The 18,939-nt window shown below is 39.0% G+C and overlaps 1 protein-coding gene across 3 annotated transcripts in view; it reads left to right on the forward strand.

Moving 5' to 3' along the window:
- Positions 1-17,838, forward strand: part of LOC104609499 (peroxisomal (S)-2-hydroxyacid oxidase GLO4-like) — a 146,430-nt gene extending 128,592 nt beyond the window's left edge. For all 3 annotated transcript variants that reach the window (XM_088891203.1, XM_088891202.1, XM_088891204.1), the window contains exons 10-12: positions 15,059-15,159; positions 16,687-16,791; positions 17,306-17,838. In XM_088891203.1, coding sequence (XP_088747329.1) covers positions 15,059-15,159; positions 16,687-16,791; positions 17,306-17,485 — 386 coding nt within the window. In that variant the 3' untranslated portion in view covers positions 17,486-17,838. The remainder of the gene's footprint in view (positions 1-15,058; positions 15,160-16,686; positions 16,792-17,305) is intronic.
- The last annotated feature ends 1,101 nt before the right edge of the window (positions 17,839-18,939 follow it).

Genomic DNA, 18,939 nt, shown 5'->3' on the forward strand with positions numbered 1-18,939 from the left:
AGCTGATTATCTTGCTAAACAAGGGGCTTTGAGGCAACAATTGTTTTGGGCTGCAATGTAAAGTGGGACAGAAATTTGTAATAGTGTGGGAGCTTTAATCCCATACACAAAGCTGTAAAACCTTATTTTAACCCTAATTTCAAATAAAATTCTCTTTTGCTGATCAAAAAAAGACAAACAACTGAACAAGTAGTAGGATGCAAATGGGTTTACAAAGATGTGTAGGTTAAAGAAAGCAATTTATGGTCTGAAGTAGTCACCTTGTGCTTGGTTTGGGAGGTTCAAGAGTTTGGCTTATATCGGTGCAGTGTTGATCATTTAGTTTTTAGTAGAGATACTTTATCTAGAAAGGTTATTTTTATAGTATATGTTAGTGACATCATTATTGCAGGAAGTGATACTTGCGGAATTGGTGAATTAAAACAGTTCCTATAGCACAAATTCCAAACCAAGGAGTTGCACCAATTAAATTACTTCCTATGAATTGAGGTGGCAAGGTCTAAGTGGGGAATCTCTCTTTCACAACAAAAGTACGTACTTGATTTGTTAGAGGAAACACAGTTACTAGGAGCGAAGACAACTGAAACTCCTAGTGACCCGAATACCAAGATCATTGATAGTAAGGGGAAGCTGTTGGAAGACTTAGAAAGCTGTAGGAGGCTGGTTGGAAAACTTATCTATCTTATTATCACTAGACCAGGCATTTCATTCAGTGTGGGAGTACTTAGCCAGTTTATGTAAAACCCAAGAACTAGTCATTGGTAAGGAATTGCTAGAGTTTTATGATACTGAAAATGTGCTCTAGGTAAAGGCTTGTTATAAAGAAAGGGGGAGAATTGGTATTAGAGGGTTACTCAGATGAAAATTGGGAAGGATCAGTAACAAATAGGAAGTCCACCACAGACTACTACACTTTTATTGGTGGAAATTTAATTACTTGGAAGAATAAGAAACAGAGTGTTGTAGCTAGAAGTAGTGCTAAAGTAGAATACAGAGTGACGGCTCACACCACTTGTGAGCTGGTCTAGTTGAAGCATTTGTAATAGGAAATTGGAGTGGAGGTAAGCCTATAAAATTGTTTTTTGATAACCAAGCAACAATTCACATTTCTTCCAACTTGGTATTTCATGATAGGACCGATCATATAGAAATGGACTGTCACTTTGTAGAGAAAAGATTACTAATGGAGAAAAATAGTTACCCCATATGTGGGATAATATCAATTGGTAGATCATTTCACCAAAGGACTAAGTTGTGCACATATAGAGGAAAATTAATTTTGTTTCTAAACAAAATTAATACTTGTGGTAACTTAAAGAGGAAAAAACCATTTTGGTACATCTCACCATATATTTGTCTCCTCTACAAAGCAAACAGGGAAAGCGCATTTAACTTTCTAATCTCCTACCAAATTGTGTTTACTATTTGGACTTTCTTTCTCTGATAATTTGGTGGCATCTGATCAATTCCAGAGGATTTAAGGGCATTGCTTTATTGTTCACACTTCAAGGATAGCACATGGTTTTAGTAACAAGGAAAGGTTTTTTGAGGATACCATTAGACGGTATCTCCATCAAATTTGTTCATTGGGTGAAGACATTGGATATTTTTCGCCTTTTACAACAAATGATATCATTAAAACCTGGAGACAGGTGACTCAGTCTTCTTCATCAGAAAAGTCCTCATTGCTAGATGGTTCCCTCTTAGACCAGGCTATATAAAGTTTAACTTTGATGGTTGTTGTTTAGGAAATCTAGGCTTGGTAAGCATTGGAGGCACATTCAGGTATGAAGAAGAAAACATCACTACAATGTCTTCAAGACCTATAGGGAATGGATATTCAATTAAGGAAGAAATGCGGGCAATCCTCCATGGCATAAGAAGAGCAAAAGCTTTGAACATCAGTGACCTACTGATTGAAGGAGATTCAAGAGTCGTGGCTGGGTAGCTGAGTGGAACCTACAAAATTTCATGGAAATACAGACATACTATTCAATAAATCAAGAAGATGATAGAGGAATTGAGGGCTGTGGTGAAATGGATACCACAATTTATTAATGGACTAGCAAATGGATTTGAAAAACAAGTGGCAATGAGGGACAACATGTTTTCGGGCCAAGTTATGTAAAATATTTTGTATTAGTGATCTCTTTTTTTTTTCTAGGTTGGTGTTATCTGAGGCTAACCACTCTTTAGGTGTAAGACAACCTCTATTATTTTTCCAAAATTATTAATAGAACCTCTTGAGGGCTGCTCATAAAAAAATATATATATGATTTTTTTTTTAAACTAAAAAACGTATGATGTCTCCCCCACAAGTTTTCAAACATTAGTTTTTGCACCTCATACATAATCCTTACTTTAGGTCCACTTACCGATTGGGGTTCCTTTCTCTTCCAACTACTCCCCATATTACCTCCCTAGTGACTCTATTCTATGCTTTCTCTAGATCAATGAAACCATATGGAGACCTTTTTTCTTCTCTCTAAACTTTTCTATAAATCATCTTAATAAAAAATTGGCTTACATGGTCGATCTTCCTATCATAAACCTAAATTAGTTTTCTAAAATATTTGTTTCATGTTGTAATGGTTGGTCAATTATTCTCTCTCAAAGTTTCATAGTGTGGCTCATGAATTTAATTCTACAATAATTGTTACAATTTTATATATCACCCTTGTTTTTAAATATAGGCACCACAGTGCTCTTTCTCTATTCATTTGACATTTTCTTTGTTTTCATTATCTAATTAAATAACTTAATTAGCCATAATAAGCCGACCTCTCCCCTACCTTTCATCATTCCTATTAGGATACAGTAATTTTACAAAGGTATATGTTACTTTAAATATTATTTGAGTTATTGATTCCTCCTCCACTAGCACCCTCTACATGTTCTTCATTTAATATTTTTTCAAAATATTTTTCCATCTTCCTTAATTTCCTAATTTTTTATCAAGACTCTTTTATCTTCCTCTTTAATATATCTATATTGATTTAAAACTCTGCCTTTTCTTTCTCTCATTTTTGCAAATTTATGAATTCCATTCTCTTCCTCTTTAGTGTCTAATTTATGACATAGTTCATCATATACCTTAAATTTGGATTCACTCACTTTCTTTTTAATTTCCTTTTCTTGAAGTTCGGCCTGCCCTAGAAGTCTGTTTTGTTTATTAGCTGAAAAGTAAAGTAAACAGCAAGAAGGAAGAGAGGAAAGAAGAAGGAAGAAAGAGGAAGAAGGAGAGAAAAGGTCTGGTTCGAATTAGGAAAGTTAACCCTTGTTTCGGCCAGACCTGTAATTATATTATTAATATATTTGGAAAAGACATGAGTGCCCTTATTTAAGAGGCACTCGAACTAACATAATAGTACACCTCAGCATTCTCAATAGGTACAAAGACCGAAATACCCTTCACTAACACTTCCCCTCAAGCTGGTGAGTATATATCATATAATCCCAGCTTGTTACATATGTAGTCCACTCTCCCCCGACTCAAACCTTTTGTAAATAAGTCTGCCCACTGGTTTCCTGTATTAACATATGCAGTCTCTATCACTCCATTCAGCACCTTCTCTCTCACAAAATGACAGTCAACTTCGATGTGCTTGGTTCTTTCATGAAAGACTGGATTGGAAGAGATATGAACCACTGCCTGATTGTCACAATAGAGCTTCATTGGAGTACTGATGTCATATCCTATCTCCTGTAGAAGGTTCCTTAGCCACACTAATTCACAAGCAGTATGTGCCATGGCCCTATATTCTGCTTCTGCACTGCTTCTTGCCACAACTGTTTGCTTCTTACTTTTCCACATTACTAGGTTACCCCCCAGAAAAGTGCAATAGCCTGTGGTAGACCGTCTATCAGACATAGAACCTGCCCAATCAGCATCGGTGTATTCTTCTACTTCCAGTTTTCCGCCACTTTTGTACAGAAAACCATGACCAGGAGCTCCTTTCAAATACCTCACAATCCTTAGCACTGCATTCCAATGTGGGACCAAAGGTTTCTACATGAATTGACTCACCACACTAACCGCAAATTAAATATCTGGCCGAGTAGTGGTTAGATAGTTTAGTTTGCCTACAAGTCATCGGTATCTGCCAGGGTCTTCAAATACTTCACCTATATCACTACTCAGCCTCATATTTGTTTCCATAGGTGTCTCAGTCGGTTTAGTACCCAACAAACTTGTTTCTTCCAGTAAATCAAGCACATATTTCCTCTGACACAAATTAATGCCATGCTTAGATCTTGCTACCTCTATGCCCAAAAAGTATTTCAATTTGCCAAGGTCCTTTGTCTAAAAGTGTTCCTGTAGGAATGCCTTCAATCTGTCAATGCCCATTTTATCATTCCCAGTCACAGCGATATCATCTACATACACCACCAGTAGTATTTTGCCTGTCGGAGAGTCATGACTGAAGACAGAGTGATCAACTCGGCACTGTTTCATACCAAACTTCTTGACCACCTCACTAAACCTACCAAACCATGCTCGAGGGGACTGTTTAAGTCCATATATAGCCTTCTTAAGTCTGCATACCTTACCATCCTCCCCCTGAGCAACAAACCCTGGTGGTTGCTCCATGTATACTTCCTCGAGCAAATCACCATGCAAAAAGGCATTTTTGATATCTAGCTGATGTAGAGGCCAATCATACATAGCTGCAAGGGAGATGACAACACGAACTGAACCTATCTTAGCAACCGGGGAGAATGTCTCTGTGTAGTCAATGCCATAGGTTTGGGAGTACCCTTTTGCAACCAGTCGTGCCTTCAGGTGCTCAACACGACCATTTGGCAAGTACTTAACAATATACACCCACTTACAACCGACAACCTGCTTCCTAGGAGGAAGAGCGGTGAGGTCCCAAGTGTGATTATGAAGGAGAGTAGAGAGCTCTTCTTCCACAGCACGGCACCACTCTGGAGAGGTAAGGGATTCCTGGACATCCTTAGGAACAACCACTAAGGATAACAAAGAGATGAACTGGCGATGGGAGGCGGAGAGGTGAGTAAGTGAAACAAAATTGGAAATAGGGTGAAGGGTGCAGATGCGTTTACCTTTCCATAAGGCAATAGGAAGATCAAGGTCGGAGGCTCGTGTCGGATCTAGAGCTGGATCTGTCGACGGTGATGAAGCCGGAGGAGTTGCAGCCGGTACACGTGGGCGATGTGTATACACGTGACGGATAGGTGGACGGTCAACGGACGGTGGCACCAGAGGCAAGGACGTAGGCACGACCGGAACCAGAGGAGGAGGATCAGCCACAGGAAGGGGAAGAGGAGGAGGTGATGTGGAGGACGCAGCATCACCAGACCCCACGAAGAACGGAGTAGACTCGAAGAATGTAACATCAGCACATACCAAGGAACGACGAGAACTGGGATGGTAACACTTGTACTCTTTCTGAGTCTGGGAATAGCCAAGGAAGATACACTTAAGGGATCGTGCATCTAACTTGTCAGTCCCGGGACCCAGATTATGGACGAAGCAGACACACCCAAATACCCGAGGAGAAAGCGGAAACGGAGACATGTTGGGGAACAAGACACTAAAAGGAGAACGACCATCAAGAATAGACGTGGGCATCCGATTAATTAAGAAACAAGAGGTGAGCATTGCATCACTCCAAAAAGGTTTGGGAACATTCATGTGGTGCATGAGTGAGCGTGCCATTTCTACAAGATGTTGGTTCTTTCTCTCAGCAACCCCATTCTGTTGTGGAGTGTAGGTACATGAAGTTTGGTGTATAATGCCATGTTGGTCCAAGTATTCTTGAAAAGATGAAGACAAGTATTCACGGCCATTATTAGAACGGAAAATTTTGATGTGAATGCCAAATTGATTGCGGATCTTAGCATAAAATTTCTGGAAGATGGCAAATAATTCACTTCTTTCTTTCATTAAATGGAGCCACGTCATTCTTGAAAAGTCATCAACAAAAATAACAAAATATTTGTATCCATTATATGACATCACTTTATAAGGACCCCAAACATCTGAATGAATTAAAGAAAAAGGACTCGACACACGGTTATCAACCCTAGAACTGAAGGGAACATGATGGTGTTTCCTAAATTGACACGACTCACAATCTAGAACAGAAAGTTGACTCAATGAAGGGACCAAGGACTTCAGCGCTTTCAGTGAAGGATGACCAAATCTACAATGCAACTAGAGAGGAGAAATAGATGACTGAAGGGCCGTTGACGTTCTTCCACCACCATCAAGATAATACAGTCCATCGGCTTCATGCCCTCCACCAATCTTCATCCCCGTCTTGAGATCCTGAAAAACACACATAGAGGGGTAAAATGTAATGGAGCAATTAAGGGACTTGGTCAGCTTACTAACGGACATAAGATTAAATGGAAGCTTAGGTACATTTAAAACAGAGGATAGGAATACAGGGTCTAGGTCAACATTACCAACACCACAGATAGATGATGTGGAGCCATTAGCAAGGGTAACAAATTGTGATGTTGAGCAATGAGTGAGAGATGAAAACACACCTGGAGTTCCCGTCATGTGATTGGAGGCTCTAGAGTCAATAATCCAGGGGTTGGGTGTGGATGCCAAACAAGCCATACCTGAGTGTGCAAAGGTAGTTGTGTTTTGCTGCGACATGGATTGAACAAACCTTTCATACTCATCACGAGGAACACTCACCATCTTCTTGCCTGGACCATCTGGTCAGCTGACTGGTTCTCCTGTCTAAAGCTGGAACTGGTGTCACTAGTCATGGCATGGTTGGCCCACGTCGAGGGTGGACCATGTAAGTCATAGCAGTAGTTAATAGTATGTCCATCCAAACCACAATGAGTACACCTCCATGGACCCGAGCCACGTCCTCTACCACGAGCTCCCCCTAAATCTCTGCCTTCAGTACGACCACCACCACGGATATGTGTAGATCCACCACTACCACTCCTGCCATACACTAGACTACTATTGCCACCACAGACAGGCTGGGCTCCTCGAGCTCCACTTCTGCCGCCTCGACCTCTTGACACTGCAAATGCTGATTTATCTAAGATATTAGAGTTTTCCATAGATCCAATGGATCCTCCGAAGACGAGCAAACACCTCCTCTAAAGATGGAAGGGCAGATCCTCCTAGTATCTGGGCTCGTACTGGTTCATACTCAGACTTCAGCCCCACCAGAAACTGAGTCACATCAAGTTGCTCTCTCTGTTGCTGTTGAACTTTGACATCAAAAGTGAGAGGATGATAGACATTTAACTCATTACGGATATTTCTCATACTAGCATAGTACTCCTCTAGGCTCTGACTTCACTGTTGCAGATTAAAGTATTCCTGATACAGTTGATATTTCTTAGCATGATCCCACACCTCTTTGGTTGTGTCAAGAAACATGAAGTTCACACTAATTCTGGGTTCCATACTGTTCCACAACCATGTGATGATCTGTGCATCTTCCTATTCCCAGTCTTCGTACTCCTGAGAATTAGTGGGGGGTTTCTCCTCTCTTATGTGTTTTACCTTCTTCTTCGCCTTTAGAAAAACCTCTACAGACTTGACCCAAGGGACATAATTCTCTCCATTCAGTTTAATGGAGGTCATTTGGACATTCAGATAGTCGGTAGATATCATCACACTAGGTTTACTATCACTGTTATCTGCCATTGCCGAATTCCCTTATCACTGAATCCCGAGCACTACACACTGCACACTGCACACAAACACTTCACCGAAATCTGCACACTGATTTCAGCAATAATAAATGTTGAAAGCCACACTTGTAACACCACAAACCCTACTCCACAGCTACCGGAAGTTTCACCATTAAGTAAACACTACTTCCCTTCGAATCACACACAAACCAGCATAAACCCTAGCATACTGCAATCTGAAAACCCATCATACGATCTGTACCACACCTTCTCATGTGTTCCATAGCAGAAATTATGCATAAAAAAGAACTCCTTACCTCATTGCCTGAAGGCAAACCACATGAAGGAATGAAACACCACTGCACCACACGTACCAGCCCTACATTAATTAGGGGAGGGTTTAGAAACCACAGCAACCAATCACCAACGACACAACCGGAGGCATAGAAACCTCCAAGGGAAGAGGGCGATCACTCCTTTTCAGCCCTTTTCCCAGTCTCCAACCAACGGCTGAGAAATCCAAAAGAAACCCTAGTTCGGATGCACAAAAAACAGAATTCTAGCAGGCCTGATTTGTTTAATGATGCTTTGATACCATATTGAAGTTCGGCCTGCCCTAGAAGTCTGTTTTGTTTATTAGCTGAAAAGTAAAGTAAACAGCAAGAAGGAAGAGAGGAAAGAAGAAGGAAGAAAGAGGAAGAAGGAGAGAAAAGGTCTGGTTCGAATTAGGAAAGTTAACCCTTGTTTCGGCCAGACCTGTAATTATATTATTAATATATTTGGAAAAGACATGAGTGCCCTTATTTAAGTAAGAGGCACTCGAACTAACATAATAGTACACCTCAGCATTCTCAACAGGTACAAAGACCAAAATACCCCTTCACTAACACCTTTTTTATGATTTTATATTTTTCTAAATTTTTTACATTTTGTCCTTTGCCAATTTTTATAAAATACTTGTTGTATTTTGGTTATACTTTTATCATCTTCATTCCACCACCAAGTTTCTTTATCATTGTCATTTTCCTTTATATTCTCCTAAATGTATTTTCCTACTTTTTATATAGTTGACTATTTCAAGCCACATATCATTAGTTTCTTCATCTAAATTCCATTTTCCTTCTATTGTTAGTATGTCTCTAAATTGCACTAGTTTTTCTCCTTTTAGATTTGCTTGCCTAATTCTTGTACACATATTTTCCACTTTATAATTTATTTTTTAACATGCACTTCTACAACCATTAGTCTATGTTGTGTTGTTAAGTTTTCCTCTATAATAACCTTGTTGTTTTATATATCATTCTTCTGTTCTCCTACTAAGAAAAAAATCTATTTGACCTAAGTTTAATCCACTTTTAAATCTTCATCCTTTTTAAAATATTTTATACCAATCATGCCATAGGAATTTGAATTATAAAATTGTATCTCTTGTTTGATTCCTCTCCTCGAACTCAAACCCTCCATGCACTATAACATAACTTGCATTTCTTTTCCCATGTGAATAAGTAGATTAATCCTATTCAGTTCAAGTTCAAAGTAAGAAGAAGAAGAAGAATTGTCCCTCACTACAATGTATAATGCTGAATTACAAAAGATGGAATTGTCCCTCATTAAGTATGGGACACATAATTTAAACTTAAATAAAACAAACTATTCACTCTCAATTAGATAGACAAAAGACCAAAATACCCTTGTACTGTTGACTCTAACACTCCCCCTCAAGTTGGAGAATATATGTCATAAAGTCCCAGCTTGTTACATATGTAATCTACTCTGCCCCGAGACAGCCCCTTTGTAAATAGATCTGTCCATTGGTTTCCTAAACTCACATGAGCTGTAGTTATCACTTCATCGATCACTTTTTCTCTTACAAAGTGGCAATCAACTTCAATATGCTTTGTTCTCTCATGGAAGACTGGATTAGAAGAAATGTGTACAGCTCATAGTATAACCTCATGAATCTGTCAACTGAGGACCCCATCTCTTATAACAAATTCTTCAGCCATACTAGTTCACATGTAGTATGAGCCATAGCCCTGTACTCAGCTTCTGCACTGCTCCTTGCCACCACTATTCGTGTCTTGCTCTTCCAAGTTACCAGATTGCCACCAAGGAAGGTACAATATCCTATAGTTGACCTTCTGTCTGATATAGAACTAGCCTAATCAGCATCTGTATACCCTTCTATCTCAAGAGTTCCTCCACTTTTGTATAACAGACCACAACCTGGAGCACCCTTCAGATACCTAACTATCCTTAGAACTGCTTCCCAATGTGAAATCCGAGGGTGTTGCATAAACTGACTCACTATACTTACAACAAATGATATATCTGGCCGTGTGATAGTCAGATAGTTCAATTTTCCCACCAACCTCCTATACCTTCCAGGATCATCAAACTCTTCACCTACATCAATACAAAACTTAGCATTCGGTTCTATAGGTGTTTCGACTGGTTTGGCACCTAACAGCCCTGTTTCTTCAAATAGGTCAAGGACATATTTCCTTTGACACAAGTTAATTCCATGCCTTGACCTTGCAACTTCTATTCCCAGGAAGTATTTCAACTTACCAAGATCCTTCGTGTGGAAGTGATTCTATAGGAAGTTTTTCAATCTGTCAATCCCATTTCTATCACTGCCAGTTATGACAATATCATCCACATACACCACTAGTAAGATTTTACCATCTTTTGAGTCACGGATAAACACAAAATGATCTACTTGACATTATTTCATCCCAAAGTTCTTCACTACTTCACTGAATCTACCAAACCACACACATGGAGATTGTTTTAGCCCATAGATTGCCTTTTTAAGTTTACAAACTTTACCATCCTCCCTTTGAGCAACAAATCCTGGGGGTTGCTCCATATATACTTCCTCAATCAGATCACCATGCAGGAAGGCATTCTTGATGTCTAGTTGCAAGAGAGGCCAATCACACATTGCTGCTAATGAAATTAATACTCAAACTGAGCCAATTTTAGACACAAGAGAGAATGTCTCTATATAGTCAACACCATATAACTGAGAATAGCCCTTGGCCACTAACCTGGCCTTTAATCGTTCCACACTGCCATCTGGAAGATACTTCACTATGTAGATCCACTTACACCCAACAACATCCTTATCAGGAGGGAGAGTAGTAAGTTCCACGTGTGATTGTGTTGTAAAGCAAACAATTCCTCTTCCATTGCTTGTCGCCACCCTAGAGAGATAAGGGCTTCCTGGACAATCTTGAGAGTGGAAACAGAGGAAAGCAAAGATGTAAAATGACGATGGAAAGCAGAAAGGTGAGCAACTGACACATAATGAGAAATAGGATGAGATGTACAACTACGTTTACCTTTCCGCAAAGCAATAGGAAGATCAAGGTCAAAAGGAGGTGCAGCCACAGGATCTGTCAACGAGGACTGAACTGGAGGAGGGGCTAGTGCTCTTCTGTGAGTATACACTTTTTTGATTGGTGGCCTCTCAGTAGTAACCTACACTGGAGATGGTGGGGATGGAACAAGAACCACGGGAAGGGGATCCACAATCGGAACAGGAACCACGAGAAGGGGGTCCTCAACTGGAACAGGAAGTGGAACCACAGGAGCAAGAGAAGGAGCCTCAGTACTCGAGAAAAATGGGACTGACTCAAAGAAAGTAACATCCGAACACACAAAAGACCGATGGGAGCTAGGCTTATAACACTTATACCCTTTTTGGGTCCTGGAATATCCAAGGAAGCTGCATTTGGTAGCACGTGCATCTAACTTGTCTAAACCAGGTCCTAAATTTTGAACAAAGCGAACACAACCAAAGACTCTAGGAGTAAGAGAGAATGGAGAAAGAGTAGGGAACAAGACTGAGAAAGGTGATTGACTTCTGAGGATGGACATGGACATCCGGTTGATGAGGAAACATGATGTCAGGACAGCATTACTCCAAAGACGCTTTGGAACATTCATATCAAGCATAATGGACCGAGTGATTTCAAGTAAGTGTCGATTTTTCCATTCAACAACTCCATTCTGTTGTGGGGTATAAGAGCAAGAAGTTTGATGAATTATCCCATGATGCTCTAGGTATTCCTGAAATGGTGTGAGGTGTATTCTTTTGCATTATTTGAGCGGAGAATTTTGACATGAACACCAAATTGAGTACGTATTTCAGCACAAAATTTTTGAAAAATATAGAACAATTCACTTCGATCTTTCATAAGATAGAGCCATGTCATCCTTGAAAAGTCATCAACAAAAATTACAAAATACTTATAACCATTGTATGACACTACTTTATTTGGACCCCAAACATCTGAATGAACTAAAGAAAAAGGACTCAAGACACAACTATCAACTCTTGGATTAAAAGAGACTCTATGGTGTTTCCCAAGCTAACACGACTCACAATCCAACGATGGAAAATGACTTAAGGATGGAACCAACAACTTTAGAGCCTTGAGAGATTAGTGACCAAGTTTGCGGTGTCATTGGAGAGGAATAAGAGATGACTGAAAGGCTACTAGCAGGCCACCACCATCAAAGTAATACAATCCACTTGCCTCATGCCCTCCACCAATCTTCATCCCCGTCTTGAGATCTTGAAACACACAAGAAGAGGGATAAAAGGTTATAGACCAATTAAGTGACTTGGTTAATCTACTAACAGACATAAGGTTAAAAAGGAATTTGGGTACATATAAAACAGAGGATAAAGATAAGGAGGTGAGATCAACATCACCAACACCACAAATGGGAGAGGTAGAACCGTTAGCAAGGGTAATTGTTTGGGATGTAGAAGACTGTGAAAGTGAAGAAAACACATTTGGAGTCCTAGACATATGATCCAAGGCTCCAAAGTCAATGATCCAGTGTGAGGGTTTGGAAGCCAAGCAAGCCATACTTGAATGGGCAAGAGTAGTTGTATTCTGCTGAGAGGATGTCTGAAGGAACTTCTCATATACCTCACGTGGTACACTCACCATTTCCTCCCAGAAGCACCAGTAGATGTGCAGGGGGTCTAAACAGTCTACTAGTTTTCACTAACTGTACCACTGCCACTAGTCACAGCATGGAGTGTTGGGTGGACCATGTAAATCATAGCAAAAATTAATGGTATGTCCCTCTAATCCACAGTATGTGCATTTCCTAGTTCCATTACTTCTTCCTCTACCACAACCTTCCCTAACTCTTGGCCTCCACTGCGGCCACTAGAACGATTAAACATAGGACCACCTCAGTTTCCTGGAAACCCACAGCCACCACTTCCACCACCTCTAGTTCCACGACCTCCCCCTCTAGTCACCACAAAACTAGATCTGTCCAAGAGAGAAGACTCTGTAGAATCAATAGGAATCCTCCGAAGACGGGCAAACACTTCTCCAAGAGAGGGGATAGAAGACCCTCCCAGTATTTGTGCTCGAACATGTTCATATTCAGCCTTTAGACCCACTAGAAACCTTGTCACATCAAGTTGCTCTCGCTGTTGTTGCTGAACTTGAACATCTGGTGTTAGAGGATGATATACATTAAGCTCATTACGGAGATTTCTCATGTTTGCATAGTATTCCTCCAAGCTTTGGTTACCTTGCTTCAGATTAAAGTACTCTTGGTAAGGCTGATATACACTAGTGGTATTATCTTGGCTGGAATAAAGTTTCTTAGCATGGTCCCAAATTTCCTTGGCCGTATCTAGGATCATAAAATTCATACTAATTTTAGGTTCCATGCTATTCCACAACCAGGTCATAATCTGTGCAACCTCCTGTTCCCAATCACTAAACCCTAGAGAATCAGAGGGGGGTTTCTCCTCTTTCACATGTTTTACTTTTTTCTTGGCTTTTAAAAACACTTGCACAGATTTGGCCCATGGCACATAGTTCTCACCATTCAACTTAATAGAGGTCATTTGAACATTTAAGTAATCGGGAGAAATCATAACACCTGCCTTATTGTCACTACCATCTCCAGTTGACGCCATCCTAACCAATTCACCTCACTTCACAAAGAAATCACTATTATAAACAAAGTAATCACCTTCTACTATTCAGCACCACACCACACACTACTCAATAAAATATATTTATGACCACACTGCTACTGTCATGACTGCAGCATTCGAAAACCCTACTTTCAGCTCACATATCCAGGTATAAACAGAAGGAAAAGAGGTTCATATGCATACCTACCAAACCACGCTGTCACATGAATGAAATCCAGACCAAAAGGAAGCAGCCGCAGTTCACTACTAGCCGAATAGGAATTTCTGTTCACACCTGTTCACAGTCAGCCCTCTTCGTGCCATCGAATAGAGGGTATTTAGTACACCACCATAACGATCACCACCACAGAAACTGGAGGCATATTTACCTCCAAGAACAAAAAACGACCACTCCTTTTTGGCCCCTTAACAAACTTCCAATCTGTTTAGGAGATATTCAAAAAAAAAATCTGATATGGCGGCAATCCCAGGAAGACCAAAATACCCTTGTACTGTCGACTCTAACATCCCACATACCCATTTAGATTTCCTCTAAAAATCTTTCCTTCACTTGGAATTTCTTGGATTAGCCTTTCTAAGTTTTCCCATTTTTTTAACATTTTCATCTAAACCCACCTAAGATGTATAAGCACTAATTGTGTTAGTGATTTCCTCCTTAAAATAAGTCTTATTCTATCACCAAATATTTAATTTCTTTAACCTTTTCTTTTCCTTTATTTAGTTTCCCGCAAGCATGCAATATTAATCCTTGTCCTCTTCAATGCGTTTACTAATTCCATGATCTTTCATGTTAGTTCCTATATTCCAAGTGCCTAAACGAAGTTGAGTTTCTTGAACTAACTTCTTTACCCGCCCCCATCCAAAAGGCTATGGAACCCTTTTGTATTTAATGCCACAACCTAGCATTGTTGTGGTGGGTCACTTCCCGGACCACCCTAGCATACCTTTGATCACTTAACATTACCTTAAGCAAAAGTTTAGTGCTGGCTGCCCAACTTGACACACCCCTCCTTTCTCCAGACTTGGGATCAGCAATGTAAGACAAGCTCACACTAGCAGAGTTTCTAATCATCATCATCATCTTCATCTTTCCCTAGATAATGATAATCATCATCTAGGAGAGGAAACAACCATGGAAGTCATCGTCATTAGTTAATCCATGCTTGTGTTTATCTTCTTGTTTGAACTTTCATCTTTCCCTAGAAAATAAGCTTATTTGATCATTTATAGCCTTTGATTTGTTTGCCTTTCTCTTTTTTCTGTTTCTTCTCGTTATTCTTTTAAATTATAAAATACAAGTAGCTTCTCATTTCTAGTCATATTAAAAAGTGGTTGATGAAAATTTTGAGATTTTAGTATGGAAAAGGATTTTTTTGTATTTTTCCTGAAGTTGAATGGGCTTTTTTAATGACTTTATTGAACCATTTATAGCTATAAAAGCTGTGGAAGTAGGAGTTGATGGGATCATTGTATCTAACCATGGAGCACGCCAGCTTGACTATGTACCAGCCACCATCTTTGCTCTAGAAGAGGTGATGCTTTGTTTCCTTAGATGAGAATAATTAGAATTAAGCAAAACCTCACTTACTCTAATGGCATGCTCAGTTTCACCACCATATAGCTATTTTCTTGGCCTTTTGGCATGTGTGTGACCAATGTGGCATATTTCCTGGATTTGACAGATGCTGATTGATTAAACTGGTACTTAAAGTAGTAAAAGCTTACTTTTTGTTCCAATATTACAGCATATGTAGTAAACTAATAATAAAATGAATAAATTATAAGATGAAAACTGTATTTTAACTTTATGCCATTAAATGCTTTATCAAACTTAAAAAAAAATGCTTATGTTGTGTTCTCTTGTCAAAGTTTTGTAATTGTTATTCTTCCTATCAATGTTACTTTCCAAAAGGGATCACTAACTGCCTTTTGAAACAAAAAATATGTAGAAGTTTTCTAGTAGCAAAAAATTGCAAACGAAAAGGAAAAGGAAAGAAAAGAGGAAGAGAAATAGAGAAGAGAGAAAATAGTAGAATAGGGTTGTTTTGTCTTGATTCAGTGCCCTCTACCATTATCTTTTATGTGATACGATAAACCTACAATGATGCCCTTAATCAGGTGGCTACTAGGTATCCCAAGTACAAAGACTAAAAAGCCCTTCCTTTGCTAACACTCCCCCTCAGGATAAGCATAGCTGTTATACATGCCCATCCCGCAAAGATTATCTTCAGGATTCATCTTAGGAACTTTTTAATGAGATAATTATCCAGTAGGTTTCTATATTTTACAAATGTTAAACAAGCCTCACCACTAGCAATACGTTCTTGTTAGTGTATATCAACTTCAATGTGCTTAGTCCAATCATATTGCACAGGATTGTGAGCAATGTTTATTTTATCTTGGTTATCACAAAATAACTTCCTAAGACTTTCAAATTCGAACTCCTATCTCATGTGAGAGAATCTTCAACTAGTGTAACTCAGAAACATTGTGGTCCATAGCTCTATGTTTTTCTCCTGCACTAAAACGAGCAAGAACAGACTATTTCTTGGACCTTTAAGAGATAAGATTATCACCAGAAAAAGTGCCATAAGATTCTATCACAATCCACTGCAGATGGATGATTTCTTTCAAAAAAAATACTTCCAAGCATCTAGTGTTTTCTTTTGACGGACTGCAGGTTGATCATGTATGGATGTTGACATCATTTGTATGGACAATGATGTCAGCAATATCTTGGGAATAGCACAATCAACAATACTCTGGTACCAAGCTTACCTGATATTTGAATGCAATTGACTGAATAAAAAATATGTGAAAATTTGAAAAGAAGAAGAGAGAAGAAAGGTTCAGAGAAAAACGGTTTAATCTATCTTGGATTCCATGCCCTAGTCATTGGTATTTGTATTATAATAAGTTATACAAAAACTCCTCAATAGGTACCCCATTCTTTTTTATTATAATGACCAAAATACCATCAATAAATGTACTCTCCACTTGACAAAGACTAAAGCAATATCTCTTGTTTTCCCTTTTTGGGATGGTTGCTGGGGTCACAGGTGGTTAAATCTGTTGGGAATAAAGTTCCTGTTCTCTTTGATGGAGGAATACGCCGTGGAACAGATGTTTTCAAAGCTATTGCTCTCGGTGCCCAAGCTGTTCTTGTAAGTCTTTTTTTAGCCTCAACCTTAGCTTTGTGTTTGCAAATAATTGAATGTTGGATATCTAGCTTTATAGTACTTGGATGCTGGTATTCCTCAGTTTCTTTGCTAAAACCAGATAGCAATCATGGCATTCGTATTGCATACATCTAATCTTGAAGAAAGTCAATATCACCTTTTTCTTATATGCTCCATAGTAATAAAGATTTTTCTACAGTGACTTTTCCACAAAAACAAGGGGGAACTGGTACCATCTCTGAAGATATGACAATATGGGCTGACCAATTGAACAATCAGTATCAATGCATGGCTTCAGTGTGTGGACAGTATGAATGTCCATCATCATGAAATACTCCTAAATAATACTATAAAATTACATCTATAATTATACATTTCTGTTGGTCTTTTTATTATTTGGGTATTCCATTATGTGATACCCCATTTTGTTACAGTTAGTAATGTAGCCAATTTGTTCCGTATTAGTTTTATGATTTTGTCTATATTTACCTTCTCATAGGTGGGGAGGCCTGTGCTCTATGGGCTAGCAGTCAAGGGAGAACATGGTATAAGACGTGTCATAGAAATGCTGCGGGATGAGCTTGAGCTGACCATGGCCCTGTCTGGGTGCTGTTCTACCAAGGAAATTACTCGGAGCCACATACAGACACAGCATGAAAGATTGAAGTCATTGCTATAACATTGGTGATAGGATGAATTTACCAAAAACATTAGTAATAGGGGGAGAATATATCCAGGTCATTTGCTTGTTTCACCACAGAGTGTCTGAGCTTATTGGAAAGAAAATAATCCATTTGCTCAGATCCGCCATCAGATCAACATTTTTGTGTTGCTTAATTGACTAGATTACTAGATTTCTGTTCTTGAATTCTTGAATGAAACTGGAATATATTGATTTTGTATTGTGAGGAGCTTATTGAAAAGAGATTGGGCTCAAATGGAAGACTTATTGTAACCACTCATTCTGCTCTCTTTCAACTCCACAATACTTAATGTCCAGGATGTATAATAGAACAAATGGTGATTGCTATCTGATCAGTGTCATTTAATTTATACATCAGATCAAACTGACCCATTGTATAGGAGAGAGACATTGATTTTAATTGCTCCATAAGGAGGCTTTTACCAGCAACTGTAGGTTCCACAGATATCCCTGTGGCACTGCGGTTAATGGAAGCCCATGACTCCAGAATAAGGTTTAAGTGTGCATGAAATTTCAGTATGATGTATGATCTGAGTGGGGTTAAATGGGGTACCTTGAAAAATAAGTTCATTTTATGGCCATCCAGATTTGTCCTAGAAGCAACCATCCCAGCAGACCACGACTCCAGAATAAGGTTTCATGGTGTTTTGAATTGTAAAACACTAAAACCTTTTAGTCTTTTCAAATTTATTTTCCAGTTTATTACTGTATTAGTAGGGTTAGTCATTTTAAAAGATCAATTTAGTTTTATTTTTTTATAGAATTTTTTGAAATTTTGTAAAGATGAAGGCACAATACGTCATTTTTCGTTTCAGTCTATTTTTCTTCTATTTTTTTTTGAACAAAAGCCATTGGCTAATTCAATGAGAAGCATCTTTTGACAGAACAGGTACAAGGAAACCTGGGGGCATAGACCAAGTGCAAGTTCTGGTCAAATAACAAGCCTTATTTGCAATTATATGAACAATCATGTTACTTGTACGATGAACGAAGGAGATAGAATGAGAAGAAAAGCTCTGCAAAAGTCTCTTGCATTCAGCTAGTGCATAATGTAACTGCCAAGCAATGTTTTCGAACCATTGTTGACCCGGACGATCAGACCGTTCTAGCAACCAATTCCGTTTTACCCCAAACTCGGCATTTGGTCAAAAACCGTTGAATTAGTCAACAAACCGTTGACCAGGATGGTTTGACCGGTAAACCGTTCGGCCCGGAGAACAGTTTGCTGCTTAGATCTCAGATCTGATAAATCTTCTCAGATCTGAGAAATTTATGAGATTGAGAAATCTCATATCTGAGACTGGAACGCCGTCGCCGCTACAAGCCTGCAAGTCCTCCCCCTCCTCTTCTTCTTCTTCTTCTAAACTCTTTCAGTTCAGCTGACAGTTTTCCTTCAAGTTTCAACCCTTATTTTCTTTTATATAGTATGC

The sequence above is a fragment of the Nelumbo nucifera genome, chromosome 7, assembly GCF_055504915.1.
Source record: "Nelumbo nucifera cultivar China Antique chromosome 7, China Antique-T2T, whole genome shotgun sequence".
Lineage (NCBI taxonomy): Eukaryota > Viridiplantae > Streptophyta > Magnoliopsida > Proteales > Nelumbonaceae > Nelumbo > Nelumbo nucifera.